This window comes from Nyctereutes procyonoides, unplaced genomic scaffold (assembly GCF_905146905.1).
Source record: "Nyctereutes procyonoides isolate TBG_1078 unplaced genomic scaffold, NYPRO_anot_genome, whole genome shotgun sequence".
Lineage (NCBI taxonomy): Eukaryota > Metazoa > Chordata > Mammalia > Carnivora > Canidae > Nyctereutes > Nyctereutes procyonoides.
The window spans coordinates 801,757-820,050 of NW_026575120.1; the positions used below are offsets into that span (position 1 = coordinate 801,757).

At 34.2% G+C, this 18,294-nt stretch overlaps 1 protein-coding gene across 2 annotated transcripts in view; it reads right to left on the minus strand.

The window, feature by feature from the left end:
• Window positions 1-1,671: 1,671 nt before the first annotated feature.
• The window catches only part of VPS37A (VPS37A subunit of ESCRT-I), a 64,694-nt gene continuing 48,071 nt past the window's right edge, over window positions 1,672-18,294 (minus strand). The window contains exons 11-12 of one of the 2 annotated variants that reach the window (XM_055334658.1): window positions 17,926-18,006; window positions 1,672-1,800 (exon numbers count right to left, since the gene is read on the minus strand). In XM_055334658.1, coding sequence (XP_055190633.1) covers window positions 17,926-18,006 — 81 coding nt within the window. In that variant the 3' untranslated portion in view covers window positions 1,672-1,800. Of the gene's footprint in view, window positions 1,801-13,305; window positions 16,410-17,925; window positions 18,007-18,294 lie in introns of those variants that run through there. The other variant, XM_055334657.1, reaches the window with a different exon arrangement.

An 18,294-nucleotide genomic window follows, 5' to 3' on the forward strand; every position in this document is an offset into this window, starting at 1 on the left:
AACAAAACAAAAAACCTACTCCAAATCCTAGAGCTGAAAAATATAACTGAATCGAAGAATTCAATAAAGAGTTTCAAAAGCAGACTCGGCCATGCAGAAGAACAATGAACTAGAAGAAAAACAACTGAAATTACACAGCTAGAGGAGCAAAAAGAAAAATGAAAAAAAGTGAAGAGAGGCTACAAGAATTATAGGACACGATGAAAACAATATTGGGATTATGGGAATTCCAAGAAAAAAAAGAAATGGACAGAGGGTATATTTAAAGCAATAATGGCAGAAAACTTCCCCAACCTGGGTAGAGAAATAGATACTCAGATCCAAGAGGCCCAAAGGACCCAAATAGAGCTAAATCAAAACACTTTACCATTAAATGGCAACAAAGACAAAAACTTTTGAAAACAACAAGAAAAAACTGAGATTACAAAAAAGAGAACCCTAAAGGTGGACCTCTCAACAGAAACTTTTCAGGCTTGAAAACAATGGGAGGACATATTCAAAATACTGGGAGCAAAAAACCCTCAAAGTTTCAATCCAGATTTGTATACCCAGTGAAGACGTCCTTCAGAAATAAAGGAGAGGTAGACTTTTCCAGATAAAAGCTGAGGGAGTTCATTACCACTGGATCTGCCTTAATAGAAATTCTAAAGGGAGCTCTTTGAGTGAAAATAAAAGATTGCTAGTTAATAACACAGAAACATAAGAAGGCAGTGTAAAAGTCACTGCTAATGATAGTCAAAAATGATTCTGTAATAGGGGAATGGTGGTGTTTAAGTCATTTAAGTTTCAAAGTTAAAAACGGGCACCTAGGTGGCTCAGTCAGTTTAGCATCTGCCTTCAGATCGGGTCATGGTCCCAAGGTCCTGGGATCAAGCTCCACATGGGGCTCTGCTCGGCAGGGAGCCTGTTTCTCTGCCCCCCTCTGCTGCCACTCCACCTGCTTGTGCATGTGTGGTCTTTCTGTCAAGTAAACTCTTAAAAAACTTGTTTCTTATAAAAAACAAAAAAAAAAGTTAAAAACAATATAGTAAAAGTAACTATATCTTTAATAATGTTATTACACAATAAAAATGTAAAATGTGAGAAGTGTAAAGCTTAGGAATCCAATTAAAGTTGCTGATAGTTAAAAATAGGGTGTTAAATTTTAGGATATTTTATGGTTCTCATGGTAACCACAGAGCAAAAACCTTTTAATTACACAAAAGAAGATGACAAGTCAAAGTATACTGATGACAGGACATCATACCACAAAGACAACAGGATAAGAAACAAGGAACAGTGGACCTACAAAACAAACAAACACAAACAGCAGTATTAAATCCTTACTGATTGTTACTTTAAATGTCAATAGATTGGGCAGCTCCGATGGCCCAGCAGTTTAGCGCCACCTTCGGCCCGGGGTATGATCCTGGAGACCCGGGATTGAGTCCCACATCAGGCTCCCTGCATGGAGCCTGCTTCTCCCTCTGCCTGTGTCTCTGCCTCTCTCTCTCTCCCTCTCTCTCTCTCTGTCTGTCATGAATAAATAAATAAAATCTTAAAAAAAAAAGTCAATAGATTAAATTCTCCAATATATAAAGACACAGACTAAGTGGATTAAAATAACAAGACCCAATGACATTCTACAAAAGACCTGTTTCAGAATTAAAGGCAAACAGACTGGGGATCCCTGGGTGGCTCAGTGGTTTGGCGCCTGCCTTCACCCCAGCGCATGATCCTGGAGTCCTGGGATCGAGTTCCACGTTGGGCTCCCTGCGTGGAGGCTGCTTCTCCCTCTGCCTGGTGTCTCTGCCTCGCTCTCTGTCTCATGAATAAATAAATAAAATATTAAAAAGAAAAGGCAAACAGACTGTGAAGAAAGACATTTCAAGCAATGGGTAACCCCCCCCAAAAAAAAGCTGGGGTAGCTATACTTCTATCAGACAAAATAGACTTTAAAAATTGTAAAAAGAGACAAAAGTCATTATATAAAAGGGGGTCAACAGAGCAAGATGACATAATAATTGTAAATATTTATGCACCCAGTGTTATAATCAGCACATAAAGACAATGCAAAATGGACAAATCTAAAAGGATAAATAAGCGACAATACAGTAATAGTTGGGGACTTTAATATTCCACCCAACAATGGATAGATCATGCAGACAGCAAATCAATAAGGAAAAAGCAGATTTGAACAACACTATAGACAAAATGGACTTAACAGTGATATATAGAACATTCTATCTGGAGAGAATACAATCTTCACAGGTGTGAATGGAACATTACCTAGCATAGAACATGTGAGGCCAAAAAACCCCCAATTCTTAGCAAATTCAAGAACAATGAAATCATACCAAATATGATTCTCTGACCACTCTCTTCAGGAGAGTGTTGTATAATTTCCATTGTTTTTCTATAGTTTTCCTCGTTACAACACTCTCCTGAAGAATGAATGGATCAAAGAAGAAAGGGAAAATAGAATATTTTGAGACAGATGACAATTGTGAGATACAAAAAAAGCAATTCGGGGAAGCCTGGGTGGATCAGTGGTTGAGCACTTGCCTTTGGTCCAGGGTGTGATCCTGGAGTACCAGGATCAAGTCCCATGTCAGGCTCCTTGCATGGAGCCTGCTTCTCCTTCTGCCTATGTCTCTGCCATTCTCTCTCTCTCTCTCTCTCTCTCTCTCTCTCATGTTTCTCATAAATAAATAAAAATCTTTAAAAAAAAAAAAAGCAATTCAAGGAGGGAGATTCATAGCAATAAGCATCCCAGATAAATAATCTTTTTTTTTTTTTAAAAAAAAGATTCAATTTATTCATGACAGACACAGAGAAAGAAGGCAGAGACATAGGCAGAGAGAGAAGCAGGCTCCATGCAGGAAGCCTGATATGGGACTCGATTCCAGGACTCCAAGATCATTCCCTGGGCCAAAGGCAGGCACTCAACCACTGAGCCACCCAGGTGTCCCCCAGATAAGTAATCTAACTCTAGTCCTTAACAAGTAGAAAAAGAATAACAAAGTAAACCCCAAGTTAGCATAGAGAAGGAAAAAGTAAAGATTACAGCAGAACTAAAGGAAGGTGAGAAGCAAGCAGCAGAAAACATTACCCAGACTAAGAGGTAGTTCTTTGAAAATATAAAATTGACAAACCATTAGATAAATCAAGGAAAAAAGAGGAACCAAATTAACAAAATTATAAATGAAACAAGGAGATATTACAACTGATACTCTAGAAATACAAAGAATCTTAAAAGGTTAATATGAACAATTATATGCTAACAGGAAAACATAAGAAATTAAAAAATATTAGCATACAATTTACTGAGACTAAGAAGAAACAGTCTGAATTAGACTAATTACTAGTATGGAGATTTAATCAGTATTTAAAGCTGTCCCAACAAAGAAAATTCCAAGACCAGATATATTAACTGGTAAACTTTATCAAATATTTAAAATAAAATTACATAGATCCTTCCGAAATTCTTCTAAGAAATCAAAGAGGTGACACTCCCAAACTCATTTTACAAGCAACATCACCAAAGCCAGAAAAAGGTGCTACCAGAAAACTATGAACCAATATCCCTGATGACAGATGCAAAAATTCTCAATAAAATACTAGCAAATTGAATTCAGCAGCTCATGAAAAGGATCATTTAAAATAATCAAGGGTAATTTATATCTGGGATGCAAGGATGACTCAACATGTGCTAATCAATCAATGTGATACATGACATTAATAGAATAAAAGAAAAATAATCATGTGGTCATTGCAATAGATATAGAGAAAGCATTCGAAAAAATGAACCATCCTTTCACGATAAAAACTCTTATCAATTATATATAGAAGGAATGAATCTCAACATAATAAAGGCCATATATGAGGGATGCCTGGGTGGCTCAGCAGTTGAAAGTCTGCCTTTGGCTCAGGACATGATCCTGAGGTCCTAGGATCGAGTCCTGCATCAGCCTCCCTGCGAGAAGCCTGCTTCTCCCCTCTGTCTGCGCCTGTGCCTCTGTGTCGCTCGTGAATAAAATAAAATCTTAAGTAAAATTAAACAATTAAAAAATAAAATATAAAGGCCACATATAAGCCTACATCTATTACAATATTCAATGGTGAAAGGGTGAAAAGCTTTTCCTAAAGGGAACATGACTAGTGTGCCCACTCTTAACCACTCATAGTGAATATTGTATTGGAAATCCTTGACAGAGCCATCAGGGAAGAAAGAAAGAAAAAGTATCAGAAATGGAAATGAAGAAGTAAAACTGTATTTACATATGACACAATTTTATAAATAGAAAATCCTAAAGACTCCACCAAAAAAAGTTAGATCTAATCAATGAATTTGGTAAAATTGCAGGATATTTAATTAAAATACAAAGATTCATAGTATTTCTAAATAGTATGAATTACTATTTTGTTAAATAGTAACAAATGACCTGAAAAAGAAAGAAGATGATCCCATTTATGACACCATCAAAAGCAACAAAATACTAAGGAATAAATTTGACCAGGAAGTAAAAGATCTTTACTCTGAAAACTATAATATACTGATAAAAGAAATTGAAGACACAAATACATGGAAAAGTATCCTGTGTTCCTGCACTGGAAAAATTAATATTGTTAAAATGTTCATACTGCCAAAAGCCATCCATAAATTCATGCAAATCCTTATCAAGATTCTAGTGGCATTTTCCTACAGAAGTAGAAAAAAATCCTAAAATTTATACAGATCAACAAAAGACTCTGAATAGCCAAAGACATCCTGACAAAAAAGGAAAAATACCAGTAGGCGTCAAACTTTCTCATCTCAAGCTGTACTATAAAGCTATAGTAATCAAAACAATAAGATACTCTCACCAAAGCAGACAAATAGATCAATGAACAGAACTGAGAACTCAGAAATAAGCCCAAACATATGGGGTCAACTAATACTTGGCAAGGGAGCCAAGAATACTCTGGAAAAAGTCTCTTCAATGAACGATGCTGGGAAAACTGGATATTCACATGTTAAAGAATGAAACTATATATCTATCTTATACACCACTTATAAAAATTAAAGTAAATTAATGACTTAAATGTTTAAGACTTGAAAAAAATGTAAGACTAGTAAAAAGAAAAAGGAATAAAGGTCCCTGACATGGATCTTGGTCATGACCTTTTTTGGATGTGACACCTAAAGCACAAACAACAAAATAAAAAATCAGCAAGTAGAGTCACATCAAATTAAAAGTTTCTTTTGGAAAAGAAAAAAACACAGTGAAAAGATAACCTGTGAAATGGGAAAAAAGTATCTGCAAACTATATATCTGATAAGGGGTTAATATACAAAAAATATAAAGAACTTATAAAAACTCAATTACAAAAATAAAGATAATCCAATTTAAAAATGGGCAAAAGACTTGACTGGACATTTCCCCAAAGACACAAGAAAGGCAACAGTTAATATGAAAAGATGCAAGTCAAAATCACTAACATATCACCTCATGCCTGTTTGGGTGGCCATCCTCAACAAGACAAAATATAACAAATGCTGGTAAGGATGTGGAAAAAGGGAACACTTGTGTACTGCTGGTAGAACTGTAAACTGGTGCAGCCAGTATGGAGGATCCTCAAAATATTAAGATAGAATTACCACACCTATCAGCACGCCGCAGTTGAGGTCAGGACCCATAGCCTTCCAGACCAAGGGTCACCCCATGCCAACCAATTACCCAACAGGGCTTATGGTTGGCTCTGGCAACCGCTCAGGCTAGGGGCCACCCATAACTACTACCGTGCCCACAGCACTTGTGCACACACTGACACAAGAGGGAGTGTGCAGCTCACACAGGGGGTACCCTTGGAGGATATGGCTCTGGTGGCCAATGGAGATTGCGCTTCTGGGCGCTACAGGATATCTCTTACTTTAAAAAGCTACTCCCTCAAGACTAGGAGACATAGCTGAAGTACCTAATACACAGAAAGAAACAAAGAGAGGCAAAATTAGGAGGAGACAGATTAGTATGTACCAAAAGAAAACCTAGAACAAAACCTCAAGAAAAACAAAACAAAAGAAAATGGAGATGATTAATCTAACAAAGAGAGTTTGAAGTAATGGCCATAAAGATGCTTATCAAAGTTGGAAGAACAATGGATAAGGTGAACATTTCAACAAAGAAAAAAATGTAAGAAAGTACCAATCCAAGAGTAAAATAACAGAAATGAAAGCTACACTAAAGGGAATAAACAGCAGATTAGATGATAAAGAAGTATGGGTCAAAAATCTGGAAGACAGGGTGGCAAAAAATTACCCAAACCAAACAGAAAAAAAAAATTAAAAATATGATAGTTGAAGGCATCTCTGAGACATCAAGAATACTAACAATCACATTACAGGGATCCCAGAAGGAAAAGAGAAAACAGTAGAAACTTTATTTCAAGAAATAATGGCTGAAGACTTTAACCTGGGAAAGGAAGCAGACATGCAGGTCCAGGAAGCACAAGTCTCAAACAAGAGAAACCCAAAGAGATCCAGACCAAGACAAATCACAATCAAAGGTCAAAAATTAAAGACAGTATCTCAAAATTAAAAGATCAAAAATTAAAGGTAAAGAATAGTATCTTAAAAGTAGCAAGAGAAAAGCAATTAGTCATACAAAGACCCCCCCCCCCCATCACCACCAGAGAACTATCAGCTGATTTTTCAACAGATACATTGCAGGTCAAAAGAGAGTGGCACAATATATTCCAATTGCTGAAAACCAAAAACAAAAAACCTACAACCAAGAATACTCTACCTGGCAAGGTTATTATTCAGAATTGAAGGAAGAATAATTTCCCAGACAAGAAAACACTGAAGGAGTTCATCACCACTAAACCAGATTTTCAAGAATATTACAGGAAGAGAAGAGAAGCCTATAACTAGAAATAAAATATATGAAAAAAAAATCTCACTGATAAAAGCAAACATATAGTAAAGATAATGGATCAACCAGTTATATAGCATGAAGATTAAAAGACAAAAGAAGCAAAATTAATTATATCTATAATAATCATTTAAGGGATTCACAAAATTAAAAGATGTAAAGCATGACATCAAAAACATAAAACGTGGGACAGGGGAGTAAAAATTAATTGCTTTTGGAATGTGTTCAAACTTAAGCAACCACCAACTTTGAAGACTGCTATACACATAGGTTGTTATATATTAACCTTCTTGGTAACAACAAAAAACCTGTAATAAATACACAGTAAAAGAAAAGGAATCCAAGGGTAACACTAAAGAAATCACCAACACAAGGGAAGAGAGGAAGAATGGAATAGAGAATATAAAAGCAACTAGAAAAAAATTAAGAATATAACAAATTCATACCCATCAGTAATTATTATAAATATAAATGAACTAAATGCTTCAATCAATAGACAAAAGGTAGCTGAATGGATAAAAACAAAACAAAAAAAATGATGCTGATTACAAGAGATTCAGTACAAATGAAAAGACACACACAGACTGAATGGGAAGGAGTGAAAGAAGATATTCCATGAAAATGGAAAAGGAAGCTGGTAGCAATATTTATATCAGACAAAATAAAATTTCAAACAGAGGTTATAACAAGAAACAAAGAAAGGCATTAAATAATAATGGATTGGGCAGCCCCGGTGGCTCAGCGGTTTAGCGCCACCTTCAGCCCAGAGCCTGATCCTGGAGACCTGGGATGGAGTCCCATGTCTGCTTCTCCCTCTGTGTCCCTGCCCCACTCTCTCTCTCTCTCTCTCTGTGTGTCTCTCATGAATGAATAAAATCTTAAATAAATAAATACATAGATAGATAAAATAGATCAATCAAACAGGAACGTTTAAGATTTATAAATATTTATGCACCCAACCGAGAAGCACCTTAATATTAGGAGATACAAAGGGAGAAATTGACAATAATATAGTAATAGTGGACTTTAACAATCCATTGACTTCAAAGGACAGATCTGCCAGACAGAAATTTATTAGGAAAACATTATCCTTAAATGACACATTACACCAAATGGACTTAATATATACATAATATTCCATCCAAAACAGCAGAATATACATTCTTCTCAGGTTCACATGGAATGTTCTCCAGGATGAATCACATGTTAGGCCACAAAACAAGTCTCCATAAATTTAAGACAACTGAAATTATATGAAGCATCTTTTCTAACCACAAAGGTATGAAACTAGAAATTAGTTACAAGAAGAAAACTAGAAAAAAACACAAACACATGGAAACTAAACAACATGCTACTAAACAACCAATGGATTGATGAAGACATAAAAAGAGGAAATTAAAAACAAAAAACCTTGAGACAAATGAAGTAACAACATTCCAAAATCTATGAGACACAACAAAAGCAGTTCTAATTGGAAGTTTACAGTGATACATGCCCACATCAAGAAATAAGGAAAATCTCAAATAATCTAATCCTACATCTAAAGGAACGAGAAGAAAAAACAAAACCCAAAGTTCATAAAAGGAAGGAAATAGAAAAGATCAGAATAGAAGTAATTGAAATATAGACAAAACAAAACAAAAACAATGAAAAAGATCAATGAAACTAAGAGCTGCTTTGTTGGAAAGATAAACTTCAAAACATTTAGTCAGACTCATCAAGAAAGAAGACAGGGCCCAATAAGAAAAATCAGGAATAAAAGAAGCATCATGAGACTACAATGAATAATTACATACCAAAAGACTGGAAAACCTAGAAAAAATGGATAAATTACTAGAAATAATAATCTTCTGAGACTAAATACAAAAGAAATAGAAAATCTGAACAGACCAATTAGTAGTAATTGAAACTGAATCAGTAATCAAAAAACTCCCAAAAAAGAAAAGTCCAAAACCAGATGGCTTCACTGAATTCTCTCAAAAATTTAGAGTTAATAACTATCTTTGAACTATTTCAAAAAAAAATGCAGAGGAATAAATGCTTCCTTACTAATTCTATAAAGCCAGCATTACCCTGATATCTAAACTAGAAACAAACAAACAACAACAAAAAGCTATAGGCCGATATCCCTGATGAACAGAGACGCAAAAATTCTTGACAATATATTAGCAAACTGAATTCAATGATAAATTGAAAGGCTCTCACACCACAACAGAGCGGCACTTATTCTGGGGATGCAAGATGGCTCAACATCTGCAAATCAATCAATGTGATAAACCACATCAACAAAATAAAGGATGAAGATCATACGATCATCTCAATAGATGCATAAAAAGCATTTGACAAAGTACAACATCCATTTATGATAAAAAGTCTCAACAAAGGAGATATAGTGGAAATGTACCTCAATGTAATAAAGGCCACATATGACAAACTCATAGCTAACATCATACTCAACAGTAAAAACCTAAAAGCTTTTCTTCTAGGAGTAGGAACAAGATAAGGATGTTTATTGTTTTTTTTTTTTTTTTTAGATTTTCTTCATTTACTCATGAGAGACACACAAAGAGAGAGAGAGACAGAGAGAGAGAGAGAGAGAGAGAGAGAGAGGGGCAGAGACACAGGGAGAAGGAGAAGCAGGCTCCAAGCAGGGAGCCCGATGTGGGACTCCATCCCAGGACCCCAGGATCACGCCCTGGGCCGAAGGTGGCGCCAAACCGCTGAACCACCCAGGCTGCCTAATTCTCACTTTTATTTAACATAGTATTGGAAGAACAGCCACAGCAGACTACCAAATCAATACACAAAAATCTGTTGCATTTCTATACATTAAAAGAGAAAGACACTAGAAAGAAAAATATACTAGAAAGATAAAATAAGAAAATTCCAAGGACAATTGTATCTGCAAGAACAAAGACTTAGGAATAAATATTACCAAGGAGGTAAAAGACTGCTGAACAGAAAACTATAAGACATTGATGAAATAAACTGAAGATGATACAAATAAATGGAAAAACATGCCATGCTCATGGATTGGAAAAATATTGTTAAAATGTCCATACTAAAAAACAAAGTGATACACAGTGCAATCCTTATGAAAATTCCAATGGCATTTTTCACAGAACTAGAATAACCCTAAAGTTTATATGGAATCACAAAAGACCGTAAGTAGCCAAAGCTATCCTGAGAGAACAAAACTGCAGATATCCTGCTCCTAGATATAGGATTATTATAGCATGCTATAATAATCAAAACAGTACAATAATGGCACAAAACCAGATGCATACATCAATGAAACAGAATAGAGAGCCCAGAAATAAACTTACACTTACGTAGTCAATTGATCTTTAACAAAGTTGGCAAGAACATACAATGGAGAAAAGACAGTTTCCTTAATAAATAGATGGTGATGAGAAAATTGGACAGCAACATCCAAAAGAAACCAGACCACTTTCTTATACCATACCCCAAAATAAAATAAAATAAAAAATAAAAAATAAAAAAATAAAATAAAAATAAAATAAAAAAAGTACTAAAGACTTAAATGTATCATATGGATCCACAAAACTCTAGAAGAAAACACAGGCAGTGATTTGGTTTTAGCAACATTTCTGGGGGACCTATCTTTTTAAAAAAAGGACAGCAGTAAGCAAAAATAAACAGGACTATATCAAACTAAAAAGGTTTTGCACAGCAAAGGAAACCATCAACAGAACAAAAACACAACCTCCCGAATAGAAGATATTTGTAAATGAAATATCCGATTAGGGGTTAATATCCAAACTATATTAAAAACTCCAAAATATATTAAAAACTCGTCAACTCAATATTAAAAAAATAAGGAATTTTTACTTGAAAATGGGAAGAAGACTTGAAAAGCTATTTTTCAAAAAAAGACAAAGAGGCGATTAACAGGCACATGTAAAAATCTTAACATCAGCAATCATGGTGAAATGCAAATCAAGACTACACTGAAATATCAGTTTGAATCTGTCAGAATGGCTATTATCAAAAAGATAAGCAATAAAATGTTGGCGAGGATGTGGAGAAAAGGGAACCCTGGTGAACTGCTGGTAGGAACATAAATTGGCACAGCACTATGGAAAAACAGTATGACATTTACTCAAAAAATTAAAAATGTATCTACCAAAAGATCCAGCCATTCCACTTCTAGGTATTTATCTGAAGAAAACAAAATCACTAATTGGAAGAGACATATGCACCCCTTTACTATATTGGCAAAGATACTGAAGCAACCTAAATACGCGTATATACGAATGGATTAAATAAGTGTTTATGTGTGTGTATGTATATTTATATACAGATACACAGTGGAATATTAGTCAGCCTTAAAAAGGTGAAATCATATTATTTGTGACAACTTGGAAAAACCCAGAGGGTATTATCCTAAGTGAAATAAGTCAGAGAAAAACAAATACTGTATGATTTTGGTTATCTGTGTAATCTGAAAAGCAAAAAAAAAAAAAAAAAAAAAAAAAAAAGAACAAATAAAACAATACATGAACACTCACAGATACAGAGAACAAACTAATGGTTGCAGAGAGGAAAGGTAGGGATAGACGAAATAGGTGAAGGGGATTAAGAAATACAATCTTCCAATTACAAAATAAGACGGGATATAATGTACACGTAGGGCATTTAGGAATATTGTAACAACTTTGTATAATGATAAATGGTAACTAGACTTACTGTAGTGATCACTTCGTTATTTATTTATTTATTAATGATAGTCACAGAGAGAGAGAGAGAGAGAGAGAGAGAGAGAGAGAGAGAGAGGCAGAGACATAGGCAGAGGGAGAAGCAGGCTCCATGCACCGGGAGCCTGATGTGGGTTTCGATCCCGGGTCTCCAGGATCGCGTCCTGGGCCAAAGGCAGGCGCCAAGCCGCTGCGCCACCCAGGGATCCCCTACTTCGTAATTTATATAAACAAATCATTACGTACACCTAAAACTTAGAAGAAAATATTGCCTGTCACAAAATGTCCTTGAAAAAGGAAAACTGAACTACCATGTGTTCCAGCAATTCAATTTCTGGAAACACATCCAAAGGAAACAAAAACATGTAACTCTAAAGGGTATCTGCATGCTTATGTTCATAACCAAGACATGGAAACAATCTGTTCATTGATGTATGAACAAAGCAGGTGTATATATACATACATATATACATTGTATATATATATACACACACATTATATATACATTGTATATACAATATATACAATAATACAATGGAGTATTATCCAGCAATAAAGAACAAAGGTATCCTATCACTTGTGACAACAGGAATGGACCCTGGGGCCATTATTATGCTAAGTGAAATAAGTCAGAGAAAAGCCAATATTGTATGCTTTCTCTCATATATGGAATCTAAAACAAAAAACAAAACAACTCATAGGAAAAGGGATCAGATTTATGGTTGCTGGAGGTGGGGGTATAGAGAGGGGGAACAGGAGAAAGGTGGTGAAAAGGTGTAACTTTCCATACAGCATGACTGCAGCTAACACTGCTTCATGATACACATGAAAGTTCAGTTAATCCTGGTAATTCTAATCACAAAGAAAACAGCTTTTGCTTTTTAGTTTATCTATCGTAGATGAGATGATAGACGCTAAGTCTACTTATTGTGGTAATCATTTCACAACGTATATACGTCAAACCATTACGTTATATATCTTACACAGTGATGTGTATCAACTACGTACCAATAAAACTGAGGAAAAAAGAGAAAGGACAAGAAAGCTACATTGCTGAAATCTCTAGTATGAATGGTTTGGAGGGGGTATAGTAATATCTTTAAATAAAATAATCAAGTATTCAGTTGACCCCCTGAACAATATCAGCTTGAATTGCACGGCTCCATGTATATATAGATTTTTTTTTCAATAAAGCCCAGTAGTATAAATGTATTCTCTCTTCTATAATATATAATTTTAACATTTTCTTATCTCTAGCTTACTTTATTACTACAGTATATAATATGTATGACATACAAAATATGTGGTAATCAATTGTTTATGTTATTAACAAGGCTTCCAAGCAATAGCAGCCTACTGGTGTTTAAGGTTTTGAGGAGTTAAAATTGTACATGGATTTCTGTCTGTGAAGTCGGTGCACCTAACCTCTACATTGTTCAAAAGTCAACTGTAATTGTTTATGTGTTAATTAGTTAAAAATAGGACTCTTAATATGTTAGAGATGTGTTATATAAAAGTACTCTGTTAATGTAAATAAAACAAGTGTAATTCTTTTAGAATATAAAAGTTAGCATACTATACTGAGGAATATTTGTTCATTTAATACTGAGGATGGGATATTAATTTCTTCCATTTGGCAATTTATATCTACAAAAATAGAGAAGTAAAAAAAAATTTAAAAATGACACATTACATATATGAAACAAAACTATGCATTTATTCTGAAACACAAATAGTATAAATATATAATATTTTAAAATGTCTTTAATGTGATGTCTTCCACATTAGACACAAACTCTTTTTTCAGCCTTCCCAAACATTTTACAAATTACTATAATTTATACATGTTCATTTAGACTTATTAGAAGTTAATCTAATACTGATATTTATATAAAAGGTAACATTTATTGCATATTAAAACTTTATTATGCTTTCACAGGGTCTAGAAAGAGCATGGCTAATCCAAAAGACTAAAAATCTCTATTAGCACATTTTCAGTTTAAATGAAACATCAATCAGGAAGTATTTTATTGAGGGTACCTGGTCTAAGGCATAGGTAATAAACTAATGTAAAACTGACTCAAGGCAGATTACTTCTCAGCTAGTAATATTTAGAGTTCAAGTGACTTGCTACTCAGTAATACTTTGAAAAATTTAATAACTTTGACCATGATTCAGCAATCAACAAAGAACTTTTTTTTAGAGTAAAGTTATGTGAGGATAAGGAAAAATCTGGCATATGGTTTTATTCTTTAAGATCAAGTTTACTTTTTCCCCTAAAAATGAATTCCAATTTTAACTGAAATTCCTTCCATTAAAGCAAATGTAATTTATGATCAAACTTATCTGTCAAACAACCTCTATTCCAATAGAAATTTCCTACTCTTATTTCTAGGAAATCTTCCAACTTTGAAAGGGATATCTTTACTGTACATCCCACTTATTTATAAAACCTTCTTCTATTGAGATATTAGTGTTTAAATTTCTACCTATGACAAACCTGTACTCTGAATAATAACTCTTAAGCTTTCCTCCATTTCCTGATTTCCATCTGGTTTTCTCTTACATGTTAAAGTAAAATCAGAATCTCTGCCTTGCCAGGCATTTTTCCCCCTCTGGCACAACTTCTCCAAATGACCAATTTTTAGAAGAAAACAATATAGCCATAAAGTTGCCCAAAAAACATGTACTTTTTCTACTGCAATAGAAACCAAAATTCACAATTATTCAAATGCAGACATTTTTCTGTCTTGGACAACTTATACAACCTATATCTGAACTAATTGTCTATTGGTTAAATGCAAATATTCATGATTGAACTCCTCTTTTTAATGACTGGGTTGTAAGGAAGTTGCCTAATTAATTTTGGAACGAGGAAAAAAGCTAGGTTAACAGGTACAGAATGAAATGAGGAAGAAGTTTGGTTTAAAGAATAAAAAGCATTGAGATGAATATGGGATTATATAGAAATTTACTGTGTAAGAAAATGTGTTCTTTTGGTTTGTTTGTTGTGTTTTCTTTTAAATTTGTTTTTATGTGGAGGGGAAGTTAGATGAGCACCCAAGCAACTAAACCATGTTTGAGTTACTGTATAGTATTTCCACAGTGCCTTATTCTGAATATGTGTTTCCTAAAACTAGTATATCAAATGAATTTATGTCCCTTTAAACTGTCTGTGATCTGCTGGTCTCTTATTATGGGTTCTATATAGTTTCAAAGAAAGATACCTGATTGATTGCAAAAGACTGGAACTATTATGCCCTCTATCGCAGTGACTGCTGGGAAAATCGGAAGTTCTGCTGGTCTGTACAATATGGAAAGGTTTCTAAATACCCAGAAGACTCTGCCACAAATTTAAAACACTTACCTCAGTTATTTCATCTACAAATCCATAAAAATCATGTCTGGTCATTTTGAAGATTAAACAGCATGCCCTTAGCACAGCGCCAGTGAGACAGGCAATTAGTGAAAGTTAACATCTTTATTCCAATTATATATTTATAGTCCATATGGATACTTGCTCTTCCACAAAGCAAAGACAGATTAAATATTTTTCAAGTCTAGGAAAATAATTTTGTTTTTCCTAAAGTTCTATTGCCAAGAATGTGTATAGAAAGCAACAGAATGAAGGAAAAAGATATCTGTACTACTATATGCTGGCATTTGGAATAACAATATATATTGAGATGAAATTTAAACAAAAATCTGCACTAAATTGTTTTGTGATTTAGATACTAACTTACCAAGCCTCAGATACATATAGTTACAGATTTTCTCCTTTATTAGCTTTTACAGCTACCCATAAAATGTGTTCATTCTGAAACATGGTACAGAAGCAAAGAACTGAACACTGTATCATTTAAAGAGCAAATTTAATAAAACTAATTAAAAACTGGACTGCCTAAAAGTTAAATATTATTACTAAAGCTGTTCTCTTATGAAAAGCTAACTCACAGTAAAGGTCAAAAAAATTCATTGACTTCTGTGTCTAGATTTTCTATTTATTAACAAAAAGATTGTTTTTAACACTAGGAATTTATAGAGTATTTCATTATCCAATCATAAATCTATCATATTTATATAAAAAATTAGTATGAAAGTTTATGTTGGACTGGGTGAAGTGGAAGGCAATTTTTTTCTGCTAGGTAAAATAATTATTTAACTGTATTGCTTCTTAAATGTATCTTTAATTTTAAAAATTAAACAATAAATGGGCAGCTGATGTATTCTCTTGATTTATTGTGTATTAAAAGTTACTTTCTTGAGATGGCACATTAGTAGGTTTGATATTTCCTGACACTATGAATAATTTAAAAACAAATTGTTTTGAAAGTTTTATCATCATGATAGAAGGAAAAATAAGGCTTTCTATAGTTGAAAATAGTCATTTTTCAAAAAGGTTAAGAGGAAAAATAAACCATTTTTTGATAAAGAAATGAGGCAGTTTCAAACTAAAAATATAAATTTAAATGAAGCAACTTTATAAAATATTGTTACTAGCTAAAATTACATGCATAGGTACTTAATAAAAGAGGAACAGCAGTGGAACTTAAATATGATAGGATTTATCAACAATAAATAAACATTTATAGTGCAAATCATGCAGAAAAATTTCTCAAAGCAAAGACCACAGCAGTTATTCTAATCTGTACAAAATCAGTCTCAGTTCTGCATATAGTCTATCCAGAATATTTATGAATTCAGCCATTGTGATGAAATGCCAATTTGCAAATCATACATATAAATGTGCTTAGTCTTGTGTCATTTCTGTCTTGGTGGTTTATGTTTTCAGGAAAATCTGAAAAGAAAAGAACATAAAAAACCCTAAGATTTAACTTAAGATGATAAATTTTCATCTTCTTACATTCTTTTCCAATTATGATCTACCTGTAAGAAGATAACTTGACGATGAGGGAAAAGAAGTAGGGAAAGGATTCTAGCATGTCCGTATAAATACTCAGTGCCCACTTTCTTCTTAAACCATATTAAAAATCAACCCTTACCCAAGGGACTGGCAGTGTGATTTGTAAAACAAACAAACAAACAAAAACAATTCAATGTTAGCACCAATGTCATAAACAACTAGATTAAGAGAAGGGGCACAGAAGTCTGAGACAGAGATGAGAAAATCCTGCCACTTCCCTCCCTCTAAATGCTCTTTTCTCAGAGTCCACTCCTTCAGCCCACTTGTATCAGCACAAGATCCCATGACCCAAACTGCTGCTGGGCCGGTCTCTTTTCTGAGGATCGGTAGTGAAACCCTTGTTCATCTCCCTGGGCTGCTTGAACTGTCATTATATGATCAGACCTGTGGGCAGCAATGGTGGAGCATGTGCAAGTGGAGCAAAGAAAGGCTCTCTGAAGAGCATGTCAGGAAGCACAAGAGAGTGAGAGAGAGGAAAGAACAGAGACACAGAAAAGAGAAACAAGTAGCCTTGGCAAGAGTATGAGAAGGAGAAGTTATTATGGCCTCCTGTCGTGTTTTCACTCTCAGCAACTGGGCTGTCCTGTGTGCATTTTGCCTCTATAAAGTATGAGTTGTTCAATAATACGAGCTTTTATTTAACATTTGTTGGGGTGGGAACTAGTTTTCGCAACCAAATCACCCCTAAAACTAAACAGAGGACAGGAGAAGAAATATCTTGAGATCAGATAAAAGTGTGACCAAAGATACAGTGATAGGAGAAAGAACAGGAAATAGAGAACTTAAGAGGAAAATGGAAAATTGAAGTGGGTACTCTCAAATACATGCCAGATTATAGAAGGCTTAAAACCAGAGAGAAATTTAACAGTTATCCTACCATTGCTAAGGTCTCACCATAAGTTTGCAGCAGTGAAATTATACCACAGGGTGGTATTTGAGGAAGATTATTGTCAGTGCTGTGCAGGAAGGAGAAACACTACATTCAGGGGACTGGCAAGACAGTTACCGGAATCATTCTGGTGTAAGATGAAAAGCGACAGATGAAGTTCATTGTAAAGGAAGAACTGACAAAGGAGACTAGTGAGAAAGATGTCAATGAAGTGATAAGGTATACACCATACACCAGCTAAGAGATAAGAACTAACTATAGTTTCTGATTCTACCCAACACTGAAAAAAAATATTTAAGCTGACATCATTGTAACAAAATATCCAAGATTTCCTGGTTACATGCTAATGCATATAAAATTATGCTTAATGTATGAGGAATTTCATGTGTTATCTAACACAGAAGCTATGACAGAATTATGTCAGGCCCTGGTAAGAAGACTTCAATTAAAGAATATTCATGCAATAGCCTTCCGACACAAACTTTCTGGAAGACAATTTACCTATAGTGGGGCATGGAATTGGCTATGCACTGTTATTGCTTGTTGAAGTTTCTCTTCCTTGGCTCTTCTACAGTGGCAGATCTAGAAGATAAATGATTTAAAATACCAGTCACTTCTCCAATGATTTAACTATTACTTCTTAAATTATGACAGAATATGAAGTAAGAATCCTTTAACCTGTTGACATTTTTTAACTTGTGAATGTTTAACGTAGCTCAGAATTTAAGAATACCCAACTCCATAAACACTGACTTGTATTGGGAAGATAACCTTTGCTTGTGAACTAACAGAATGTTAAAACAAACCTTGACCCTTTAATTCTGATTGTGGAATTTCAAGCATCTGCATTTTAAAAAATATAAAAACAAA